The sequence below is a fragment of the Camelina sativa genome, chromosome 15 (assembly GCF_000633955.1).
Source record: "Camelina sativa cultivar DH55 chromosome 15, Cs, whole genome shotgun sequence".
In the NCBI taxonomy this organism is placed as follows: Eukaryota; Viridiplantae; Streptophyta; class Magnoliopsida; order Brassicales; family Brassicaceae; genus Camelina; species Camelina sativa.
In genome coordinates this window covers 6,897,250-6,910,101 of record NC_025699.1, presented here as the reverse complement: position 1 = coordinate 6,910,101, position 12,852 = coordinate 6,897,250, and the positions used below count along the sequence as shown (strand labels likewise).

Below are 12,852 nucleotides of genomic sequence, written 5' to 3'. Positions count from 1 at the left end.
AGGTTGTAAGTTGTAACGATTTAATTAATTCGCAAAGTTAATAAGTTACTTTCCTTTTTCAGTTTAACTCTTTATCGTGGGGGAAGTCACCTCACCAGTCACCAGTACAACAATCCTACTATTTTTATTTTATCATTTTAATCATATGTGCTGTCACTAATTTATCACATCGACCAGGTGGCTCTCCACAGTAATTTGGATTTAGTGTTGTGTAATTACTGCCACCTTGATTAAATCCACTTTCGGTGTACAACAATAATTAAATTGTTGATAACTTAAAAAATTAGGGAAGATTATGTAACGATTGCTTCGTGATTAATTTTTAAACTTCACCATTAAGCTTTTTATTTATCTTCGAATTAAATAATTGACATTTAATAATTTTGTAACATTTACGTAAATCATGGTAATCAACTTTGTTAGAGCAATATGACATGCATCCCCCCTTAAATCAAAACACATTCACGAGTGTGTTTTTTTGTTGGTTACCCTAATTTAAGTTTAAGACGCAAAGATACACAATAATTAGGCTAATGTCGGTCAGACTAACAAAAATGAGTGTAATTAAACGTAAGCTAAATCAATAATCACATATTAATGAAAAAAATCCTTATTATTAAATCAATATTGTAGGCAAAAAAAAAAAACAATCTCGTTGAATTCCATATATATTAATAGAGAAGCACACTTGAGAAAAAACTGATATGTCAACGTTACAGAGCTCATAACACTTTTTATCAAATAACCCTCAAAACATCTACTTATTTACAACTCTCTGCCATTGTATTTATTTAAAAAAAAAAATCTATAATCTTCTCCTCTCACCTCATTATTATTTACATAAATATATCACTGATATTTATAAGACAATGTTCTTTTCTAGTATAAGGTTTTAAAATAAAAAATTTAATTAACAATTAAAATCCAGAAATGTATTATCAATTTTTATAACATATTTAATTATTAGAAATAAATTATATTTCACAAACAATAAAAAAATTATTCATTTATTTATCACATTTTTGTCATTGCATTTTTTAAACTTATGATTAGTTTAAATTAAATCGATTAGTCTAAAAAGTATTTTTTTTTATCTATTTAATGGTATAGTGATGTAGATGATAATATGAACATAAAATATGTGAATTTGATTTTTAGAAACACAAAAACACATCAAAAATTTCTACAACACCTTAAAATTCTTTTCCAAATTCAAATATTTCACGGGTAAAACATAGTTTACCGAAAATAAACGCAAATTTGAATAAACAAAAAAAAAAACTTTACTTACATATTTTGTTTTATACAAAATAAATCTTAAATCTCAAATAATAATTTTGCTCATAATATTTTATTTAAATCGATTTATCCCACACATAGTGTGGGTTGGTACCTACTTAACTTATATCACTGGACTAAACATATTCAATTATTAAGGTACTTATGGTATTTATCTATCAATTTATCAGTGATAATCTGATATGCCTTCTCACTCGGATGATAAGCGTCAAAGAACACATAAGTCGATGGATCCGAACATGTAAAAGGAGTAAATTTATTGCACAACTCCACCAACTCAATTAATCCTGTACCACAACATCCTTTATCTGCTACTTCAAATCCTACAAAAATTCAAAATCGTATATTGTATATATATGTCAATCATATAACATTTATGTACGTTAATGGAATAAAATAAAAGATATCAGTTCATATGTCATAGTTACCGTATTTTGTAGGATTTTTTATGATGTCGAGAAGAGTTTCGTAAACGTCGATGTATACTACTCTGCCGGGCAGCGCTTTCGTTAGAGCATCCAAACTAGAAGATAGCTTTGAATTGAAATGAAGTGCCATTTTATTCAAATCTTCAAAACATAATCTTGTAAACCCCCCAAATAGTGTTCTTTGTGCGGGTACACATCCAACCGGTACTCCACTAAACACTCCGATGTTTTTAGCTCCAAGTCCAGATAATTCCTAACACGTTATATGAATTGAGATATCATTTTGTCTACTTTTGCGCGATTAAAATGATGTGGGTTTATATTATACAGAATAAAAAGAAACTTACTTTGATGAAATCTGATGCCAATTGAGCAAGATATTCAGCATATGAGTTACGACTATATTCGACTGATCGAACCAAATAAGTCTCAGCGAGATCATTACTACTAGAGACCACTAGAAACAAACCTTTCTCCAATATAAACTTAACTTTTTCTTCTCCAAAGTGTTGCTTAATTTTTGATAAATATTCTTGAAAGTACTTCAGTTGGTCTGACATTGATACGACAGACTGAAAAAAAAATATAAAAACCAAAAGAAAATTAGGAATAGTTATAAAAATATCAATTAAAAATATAACAAATATTTAAAAATATTCGTACCAATACTGTAGATGTTAATGGATCATAACCGGAACCTCCAGAAGCAAAAATTACACCTTTTAGAAGATCATCTGGCTTTAGATTCGAGCCTAAATATGGTGGTAGTGTCTTTGCTATCCCTAATTTTTCCGCTGCAATGTTTTTTTAACAATACATATACATTAGATAAAAATAAGGATACAAGTACAACTAGACTAAAGCAAGTTTACCACACACAAAAAAAAAAGACGAGAAGCAATTAGAAAACCAAAATGATATAGAGTTTGTAATGAGTTATACCAATGATGTCGGATGGAACTCTCCCGTCTGAAAATCTACCGGTAGGAATAGCACCAGGAAAATCTCGACCATAAGGAGGAAAATTGGCCTTAAGAAGAGTGGGGATGTCATTATTATTTCCTGTATCCATGATTGAGTCTCCAAATACTATCAGTGCTGGTACTGTTATGTTCCTCGTAGGAGCTTAATTATAAAAACCAAAAAAAAAAACAGATTAGAACGTGATTACTAAAAGAACAAAATTTATAATTCAAATCTTAAACAAGTTTGATGTATGTACCACTGCCTGTGGTCGCTTGTACGATAAAAGATAGCAGTAGAAAACATATAAATCGTGGATCCATGCTACGAAAATATTATTTAAACGAATGAGAAAACTAATTTCACAATAAAAAAATTTAATATATTTTTGTGCAGATGATGTTTGAGAACGGAGACATTCTTACATATATATATATATATATATATACAGTCTGAATATAAGTTGATACACATAATCTAAAAACAAAGAAGAAAATTGTTTAAAAAGGAAACAGCAAATCTTGGCAACCGTTTTAATAGAAAAATATAAAATCACATATATAGAATCTTATATAGAAGAAAGTGATCTTACATACATGCAAAATACTGTATGAAATAATAACGTTTGGTAGTAAATATACGTTGTATTAATTTCAAAAAATATATATACGTCGTATATACACATATATATATATATATAGCTGTTTTCTTACTGTACATAGGCAACTAAAAAGGAGTAAAAAAAATAAGAGAGAGAGAGAGAGAGGAAATCTAAATGGGAAAAAGGTACATGCATTTAGCGCTGTCACAATCTCTCTTGGAGTGCTAGTACGTAGATAGGTAGCTATTCATATATGTATCAGCCATGGAAGAATACGCTCTTGGATGCGGAAGGTTCTTCTGCGGAAACTACACCTCAACCTATATCATGCAAGTGTCACAAGTGGATATCGATATCTAATAGTCAAAATCTATTAATTCCCATTTAATATGTTTGATTATTAGTGGTAAGCCAGTATATTTACATTTTTATGGCATATTGTTTTTGTTATCCAGTTTTCACTGTGCTTGTTTAGAGACATGATATTCTGTGTGCCAAACAACTTTTAAAAAAGAGAGATCTGTTGTCTGTAACAAAATCATACAGTATGCCTAACTCATTAATCATAGATGATTTCAATGTATACCTAATTCCTAATAACTGAGAGTTTCAGCTAGTCATGAACTCATGATCATACTTTAAAGGTAACGGATACAAATTCACATATAGGATCCAGAGTATCTTCTATATATGATACTGGAAAGTAAATTAATACGTATATTGTAATTGTAACGTTTATAACGTATGTATGTATACATGCTTCACATAATTAGATCCGAGAGAAATGCACATTGTTGAATAAGTATGATATCAAAACGGTTGAACGTCTTTAATAGTTAATATACACTGACCGTTACAATATGTGATACGCATATATTATCACTTACAAATAATAGTTGATTTTTTGAAATATGTGTGGGTGACGCGGTCGACCGGCGGTTCCGTGGTCACACGATCACAAAATCAGATGATGGCCCATAGATAAAAACATTATATGCATGATGACTAGACCGGCTGATACCTTAGAAATCCAACAAAATGTGGTCCATGGTTCTTGATCGTATCGTATGGATCACAAACAATAAAAATTCAAATCATCCATTTTCTTTTTATTTTTTCCACTCCAACAAAATCAAAATATGCCTTTCCTTGTCATAATTTTAATTCACCAAATATGCCTTTACTTTTATTTTATCTTGAAAACTTCCAACGGTTCCATACTTTATGTATTGTATTTGATGAACAACCTATATATGTGTTATTTTGAACTACTTACTATTTCGGGAATACACTCTTTATAAAATACTTGACATTCATGGAATTAATTAAAATCCAGCAATTATCAGATACTTGACCAACTTATTTAAATTTGATGGATTGTGTCTTTAAAATATCATGATTTGGTTAAGAACAAATAGATCCGTACACGGTTTTACACTCTGATTGTATTCTTCTTAATTACCATCATTCAATTCAATGGTTTTTGTTTGCTACCATTTAATGATGTTTAAGGTAGATTTTTGTACACAAATTAATCAGTAATCGAATTGAACGAATGTGAACTAAACCGAAAAAAGTCTGATATGAAAATGATACCAGATTTAACATCGATTAGATTGATTTTATATAGAAAACAAAAGATTCATGTCATTAACAATAGAGTTCATAATAAAACCAAAACTGATATGTATTATTAGAAGAAAAAGGAAAAAGAAATAATGAGAACAGAAAGCCAAAACAGAATTGAAGATGTCCAAAAAAAATAGAATTGTATATTATAAGATAAGTATCCAAGTAGAGTAAGTGATAATTACAAGAGATATACTCAGCATTAACACGGAGTGACCACTCTTGTCGAGAGAGAAGAAGAGAAACCACCATGTCGATATTGACCTCTAGCTTCGTTGCGTATCTGGCTTGTGTGCCGTTTTCATCCCTCACGAGTCGTTTTCCCTGTCGTTTTCTTGGCAACCTTTGTATTTATTCGCCAGGTCGACTAACAACGTCCAACCACGTGTACCTTTCTTATCACTCCCAACTGGCTTTTTGTTAAATTATTTCCGCCGCTTATATGCAGCCACGTAAGTCAGTCAGTGAATTTATTTTATTTTTCAGGCATGATTGTTTTGGGCCATTTTTTTCATGTGTTCTTTCTAAAAAAATTACTTCTTCGCTCCCGGCCGCCTACATTGTACTAGTCGGTAAAAAAGCTTATTTGCAGCTACATACATAACCAAACCTTTTAGCTTCATGACAACAAAAAACCAAAACTTTAGAAAAAAGTTGGTAAGAGATAAACTTAAATATAAAAACAAAGCAATGGTGGTTTTTTAAAAAAAAACCGCGATGGTAAAATTTGTGTGTGATCTTTATCAGAAAAAAAAAATGGTGTGATTTCTACAAATAGCATAATTAGCAAAGGTTTTTTTTTTCTCGAATAAATCAGTGAAGACAAAAAAATATATGTAAACGGTAGGGAAACACCATGCAACTTAGAAATGCTAATCCATTCTTATTTATGTTAACAGTTAATCACAGTTGATAACTGAAAATGCTTTCTGCATTGCTGACACACCAATATAGAAATCGACTGTCTATTAAAAACCAAAAAAACAAAAGCACAAGAAAGCAAGAGACAGTGCACCACCCGTAAGTCTTAACCATGAAGCAATATCTATTTTAGATATTTTTTTACAAATAAAACCGTAAAATTTAGCTATCGAACACATATGCTAAAAATAAAGCTAGAGACAACACGAGTTTAGTTTCTTAGATGCGTTATTGAGCTTCCAAACGCCAGACTCTTGTGTACATTTTGACTTATTAGGACCAAGCCATCGAGAGGATGACACGAGTCTTAGTACTAGGATTATAAATACGATTTAGTGGTGCTGATTTTATTGTGATCGGAAAAAAAAATCATATATCAATGATGATTTGTAATGATACCAACCAAATAAAAATGACTCAATCAGTCAGCATTATTATATTTCAGTGCTATCTGACATGAATTCGAATATGATATATAGTATAGGTCAAATTGGTAAAACTTACTAAATAAAGTAGGTCTAATGGAATGAACGAAATTTATATTGTAATTAGAAGAACATTTCTCACCATTACCAAAAAAAAAAGAACATTTCTCAAGTGGGTGTTTTTTATTTTCTTACTTCTATTGGACACAACACAAAAGATTAGAACACATAAAAACTAGTCTACTTTTTAAAAGAGATCTAGTACCTCTCTTCTCCAAAAAAGAAATATTTTGATTTAGGACTAAGTGACTAACATAGAAATGTGGAATACTTGTATGATTTTTTTCTTTTTTTTTACATACTACTTAGTGGTTATACTTATTTTCATCCCCATCTATATATATTCCTGGTTTTACCCGAAAAATTATACAACCCAAAATATGGAGGAGTTGCATAGTCGAAAACCTTTGTTATCATTATTTGAAAAAATTCCATTTATCATGGCATTCCTTTTCATCCGTACACTATTGTTACTTTCTAAAGGGACATAGTAGAAAGAAAAAAAAAAAAAGGAAAAAAAAAAACAATTATCCTATTATTGTTTTGTTGCTTTTAGCAATTAGCACAAAGTTCAACTCACCAAATCACATCACATCATATAAATACCACTTGGATCATCAACATAGTTTGCATTACCAAAAACCTTTCCTCAAGAAAAAAAACACTTAAAAATTTTTACACGTCCTGTTGGTTGATATATGAGAACAAAACTTTGTTCCCCTTTCTCATTATCAACCAAATACCACCTGCTATTTTTTTTTTGTTTTTGTAACATTTAATATTTGATTTCTTATTTATTTGAACTCATCTACTACTTTACTTGGTTACATCTCACCCTCATCTTCTTCTTCAATCGTACACTGTCACTCGTCTCTTCTGAAATTTTCCCAACAAAAAAACAAAACAAAATCTTTCCATTTTTTCAAGAAATCATATTAGGTAAGAAAATCTAGGCTTTTGGCTCCGTGAGATCTAACGAAACATGTCGGCCGTCGATTCAACTGATCGGCGGGACTTCATCGTGAACATCAACGGCCAAGAGAGTGGAGCCGTCGGTGCTACAGGGTCAAGCAGCAATGCTGAGGGAGGTAATATTTGGAAAGAATCAAGTTATGACTTCTGGGATGGTGAAAAGGGTAAGAATGAAAAGAAAGGAGACGACGACGACGAAGACGGCGGCAGTTTCCATTTCAGGCAGCCGAAGGAGCGGCAGAGGAGGCATTCGGCTGAGTTGTCTGACCCGCCGTCGAGGCTGATTGGTCAGTTTCTCCACAAGCAGAGAGCTTCAGGAGACGAGATCTCTCTTGATGTTGAGCTTAACATGGCTGAGCTACAGAGCAACACGCCACCACGTGCTGCGACTGCAAGCAACACCCCGCGACGCAGTGGCTTATCGACTATTTCTGAATCTTCCTCTCCGTTCACGACCAAAGTTAAAGCCGACGCTGTAAGACGGAGGCAGAACAGAATATCTCTTGGTGGAAGTAGCGACGAAGAAGGACGAAACAGAGACGAAGCAGAGCTTATGAAGTGTAGTTCGACCAAACCGATGCTGAGGAGGAACAAGACGAAATCAAGATTGCAGGATCCTCCGACACCGACACACCCGGCGATTGACAAAACAGAGATGAAGTCCGGTCGGAGATCCGGGATTTTCAAATCTGGATTTCTTGGGAAAAGCCCTAAAGCGGGTACTCCAGGAAGAGGTGGGGTCTTGGATGAAGAGGAAGAGGAAGATCCGTTTCTGGACGAGGATCTACCGGAGGAATACAAAAGAGACAAACTTAGCTTCTGGGTTTTTATTGAATGGATAAGCCTTATTCTGATAGTAACCAGTTTGGTCTGTAGCTTGACCGTAGATAACTTGAAACGCAAGACATGGTGGAAGCTAGATTTGTGGAAATGGGAAGTGACCGTTTTGGTGTTGATATGTGGGAGATTAGTCTCGAGTTGGATAGTGAGAATCATTGTCTTCTTGGTCGAGAAGAACTTCCTGTGGAGGAAAAGGGTTTTGTACTTCGTCTACGGTGTGAGAAAATCTGTTCAAAACTGCTTGTGGTTAGGGCTAGTGTTGCTCGCGTGGCATTTCTTGTTCGATAAGAAAGTCGAAAGAGAGACTCGGATCACGCCGCTTCAGTACGTGACGAGAGTGTTGGTGTGTTTGCTCGTAGCTGTGATCATTTGGTTGGTTAAAACAATTCTGGTTAAGGTTCTTGCTTCATCGTTCCACATGAGCACTTACTTTGATCGGATCCAGGAGTCGTTGTTCACTCAATACGTTATTGAGACTCTCTCGGGTCCTCCTTTGATGGAGATTCAGAGAATGGAGGAAGAAGAGCAAAAGGTAACAGAGGATGTCAAAAGCTTAGAGAAACTAGCTGGAGCTAAGTTGCCTCCAGCTCTAAAGGAGACTGTTAAAAGTTTTATGAAAGTCGGGAGAGCACAAGCTGGGCTGACTCGGATTGGTTCCAAGAAAGGAGTAGATAGAGACGGGATTAGGATTGATCATTTGCAAAGAATGAACACAAAGAATGTATCTGCTTGGAACATGAAGAGATTGATGAACATAATACGAAAAGGAGCTCTTTCCACTTTGGATCAAAAGATTCAGGACACAAGTCAGGAGGATGAAGACGCTACGCAGATACGAAGCGAGTACGAAGCTAAATGTGCAGCTAGGAAGATATTCCACAATGTCACCGAGCCAGGTTCCAGGTATAATTAATTATATATAGCTTTAATATATCATCATCATAAATATCAAAGTTCTTGATTAGGTTGATTTCAGCTTAACTAATTAAGAGGATCTTGTATATGGTTTTTAGGTACATATATTTGGAAGACTTCTTGCGTTTTTTATGTGAAGAGGAGTCTGAAAGAGCCATAGATCTCTTTGAAGGAGCTTCAGAGAGCCATAAGATCAGCAAGTCTTGCCTCAAGAATTGGGTGGTAAGTCTCTCAAATTCGATATATCTCAAGAATCTTTTTCATGGAAAGCAGAGTTACGTACGTTATCTAATTCATCTCGTGTTAATTTCTTCACAGGTTAAGGCGTTTAGAGAACGGAGAGCTTTGGCTTTGACCTTAAACGATACAAAAACAGCAGTGAACAGGCTTCACCGTATAATCAACGTGTTGATTGGCATTATAGTCATAGTCATCTGGCTTCTCATACTAGGAATCGCCACAACTAGATTCTTGCTAGTCTTAAGCTCTCAGCTTCTTCTAGTAGCCTTTGTATTCGGAAACTCATGCAAAACCATTTTCGAAGCCATCATTTTCCTTTTCGTTATGCACCCATTTGATGTCGGTGACCGATGCGAAATCGACGGTGTTCAGGTTTGTTCCCTCCTATATATACAATAAAATTGTTTTTCTTATAATGACAATATTGTGACTTTGTTCTAATCTATCAATTGTTTATGTAACAGTTGGTTGTGGAGGAGATGAACATATTGACGACTGTTTTCTTGCGATATGATAATCAAAAGATCATATACCCGAATAGTGTTCTTGGCACAAAACCGATAGCTAACTATTACCGAAGTCCTGATATGGGAGACGCGGTCGAATTCTTTATCCATATAGCAACTCCTCCTGAAAAGATAGCTGCTATTAAACAAAGAATACTCAGGTTCGTTAAACCCTAAACCGTAAATCCTAGGTTTAACATTATGATTCTTAACATTATTTCTTATGTTTTAATTTCATGCAGCTATGTAGACAACAAAAAGGATTATTGGTATCCTGCACCTATGATTGTGTACCTAAGCATTGACGACTTGAATAGTGTGAAGATTGCGGTGTGGTTGACACATAGAATGAATCATCAAGACATGGGAGAGAGGTATATAAGAAGAGGTCAATTACTAGAGGAAGTTGCAAAAGCTTGTAGAGAGCTCGATATCGAGTATCGTTTATATCCTCTTAACATTAATGTTCGAAGTCTCCCTCCTACGGCTGGTCCAGTGACTTCAGACCGTATTCCTCCTTCATGGATGCAACAACGCAATCCTTGAATTGAAATGATTCTAGTGAAAGAGAAATATGATACTTCCAACAGCGTTATACGAAAGAAGATTATGAATTCTTTTGTGTATATATTTATGTATGAGTGGTTTTGTTTGAAGTTAGTAGTTTTGTGATGCTTTAAGTAGTTTATTGTTGTAGCTAAGTTTATGGCCTTGAGACAATTTTTTATGTTGTTCTACTAAATCGAGGAAATGAAGGCACAATTGTAAAACCCTTATAAAATGGTTCAATTCAAGTTTTGCATAAACTAACATTTAAATTTGTGATAACACTTGTTTCAAAATAAAGTAGACACTTAAAAAAAAAAATAGTATAAGTATATTACAAAAAAAATTCATATATTAAGGAAAAAAATTATCAATTATTTATCATATTTAATTATTTTTAAATCATAACATTACCTATCTAGACGTGTTTAATTTTGAATTATAATTAATAAATTGTATTAATTGAGATCGGATCGGATCGGATCGGGAACCAGATCTATCCAAACCGTGCCGAGGGCCGCGTTACTTGTGAATCGAAACCGGGATTGTTAATTCGGATCCAGAACCGGATCCGTTTATCCTGCTTGGGTATAGGTATAACCCACCCGGAACCCCTAAATCCGGGTCTTTAAATAACCCAAATCATCCATCGGATCTGATAATACTTCGATCCAGCTTCTTCCCACCCGTAACCCTTAAAAGAGCTCCTCGGATCCTCCGATTCTAGTCTCCACAGATTCTGACGGCCTTTTATTATAATTTTGTTAAACAAAGGTGCCTCAAATTTCAAACCTTTTTTGCTTTTGCTCTGTTCGTCTCTAACTCTGTTCGCTAATTTCTTCGTATCAAAAAAACTCTGCCTTGCTCGCAAATTTCAAAAGGGTTCTGTTTGTTTGTTTTCAGTGTATGACTTATTTCATCAGAAAGTTTTTACCTTTGTTTGATTTCATTCAACTCAATTTGTGTGGTTGTGTTATTGTTGAATAATGTGGTTTTATGATTTTGATCTCTGTTGTCTTTGGTTTTGATCAAATTGTATAATGCTGATGTTGTTAGTTAAGATGATGATCTTTGTAACACTTAGTGTCATTGTAAAAGTCTAAAAGTTTTGTTTTTTTTAATCAATGAATAGGGGATTTTGGTGGAGAAGCTATACGAGCTTTTGTATGAGATGGATGAATCAAATGAGATCATCTTGCAGAAATCGAAGAGGTTGACATCTGTTGTTTGGAATTACTTTGAGAGGGTGAGAAAGGCTGATGTGTGCTATGCTGTTTGTATTCAGTGTAATAAGAAACTCAGTGGTTCGAGCAACAGCGGGACTACTCATCTTAGGAACCATCTTATGCGGTGTCTCAAACGAACCAATCATGACATGTCTCAGTTGCTGACACCTAAAAGAAAGAAGAAAGAGAATCCAGTTACTCTTGCTACTCCTATCAGTTTCGATGAGGGTCAACAGAAAGACGAGTATCTCAGACCTAAGTTCGATCAGGAGCAACACCGTAGGGATGAGGTGGTTCTTAGCCGAGGAAGTGGAGGAAGGTTTAGTCAAGAAAGGAGTCAGGTTGATCTTGCACGTATGATTATTATGCACGGTTATCCGTTAGCCATGGTTGATCATGTTGGTTTCAAAGTGTTTGCTAGGAACCTTCAGCCCTTGTTTGAAGTTGTGCCAAATAGCACAGTTGAGGATTCATGTATGGAGATTTACATGAGGGAGAAGCAGAGAGTGCAGCATACTTTGAATAATTTATATGGCAAGATCAATCTTTCCGTGGAGATGTGGTCTTCACGGGACGGTGCTAACTACGTGTGTTTGGCCTCTCATTATATCGATGAGGAGTGGAGGCTACACAGGAATGTTCTAAACTTTATCACCTTGGATCCTTCTCATACTGAGGATATGCTCTCGGAAGTGATCATCAGATGTTTGATTGAATGGAGGCTTGAGAGCAAGCTCTTCGCTGTAACGTTTGACAGTTTTTCTGTTAATGAAGAGATTGTCCTGCGAATTAAAGACCACATGTCTCAGAGCAGCCAGATCTTAATCAACGGGCAGTTACTTGAGTTGAAATCTGCCGCTCATCTTCTGAGTTCTCTTGTCCAAGATTGCTTGGAGGCTATGAGAGATGTGATCCAGAAGATTCGAGCAAGTGTGAGATATGTCAAGAGCTCACAATCAACACAAGTAAGGTTCAATGAAATCGCTCAACTCGCTGGAATCAACTCCCACAAGCTCTTGGTTCTTGATTCTCTTGGTAACTCGAACTCTACTTACGTGATGCTTGAAACTGTGCTGGAGTACAAGGGTGCGTTTTGCCATCTGCGTGATCACGATCACGCGTTTGATTCATCTCTAACCGATGAGGAGTGGGAATGGACAAGATACGTTACCAGTTATCTTAAACTTGTGTTCGATATTGCCTCTGACTTTTCAAGAAACAAGTTCCCGACAGCAAATGTATACTTTGTTGAGATGTGTGATTTCCACATCCAGTTGATCG

The 12,852-nt window shown here is 34.7% G+C and overlaps 3 protein-coding genes across 5 annotated transcripts in view; 2 read left to right on the top strand and 1 right to left on the bottom strand.

Moving 5' to 3' along the window:
* LOC104745761 (GDSL esterase/lipase At3g14820-like) lies at nt 1,324-3,283 on the bottom strand. The gene is made up of 6 exons (XM_010467091.1): nt 2,950-3,283; nt 2,670-2,852; nt 2,391-2,521; nt 2,075-2,299; nt 1,728-1,980; nt 1,324-1,622 (listed from the first exon to the last, which is right to left on the bottom strand). Exons 1-6 carry the CDS (start codon nt 3,011-3,013, stop codon nt 1,426-1,428), a joined length of 1,053 nt encoding a protein of 350 aa, XP_010465393.1. The 5' UTR covers nt 3,014-3,283; the 3' UTR covers nt 1,324-1,425.
* LOC104745760 (mechanosensitive ion channel protein 5-like) lies at nt 6,949-10,605 on the top strand. Its single transcript, XM_010467090.2, has 5 exons — nt 6,949-9,041; nt 9,152-9,275; nt 9,372-9,665; nt 9,758-9,960; nt 10,042-10,605. Exons 1-5 carry the CDS (start codon nt 7,309-7,311, stop codon nt 10,343-10,345), a joined length of 2,658 nt encoding a protein of 885 aa, XP_010465392.1. The 5' UTR covers nt 6,949-7,308; the 3' UTR covers nt 10,346-10,605.
* The window catches only part of LOC104745758 (zinc finger BED domain-containing protein RICESLEEPER 1-like), a 4,029-nt gene continuing 2,167 nt past the window's right edge, over nt 10,991-12,852 (top strand). For all 3 annotated transcript variants that reach the window (XM_010467089.2, XM_010467087.2, XM_019237031.1), the window contains exons 1-2: nt 10,991-11,119; nt 11,478-12,839. In XM_010467089.2, the coding sequence (XP_010465391.1) occupies nt 11,517-12,839 (1,323 nt within the window). In that variant the 5' untranslated portion in view covers nt 10,991-11,119; nt 11,478-11,516. The remainder of the gene's footprint in view (nt 11,120-11,477; nt 12,840-12,852) is intronic.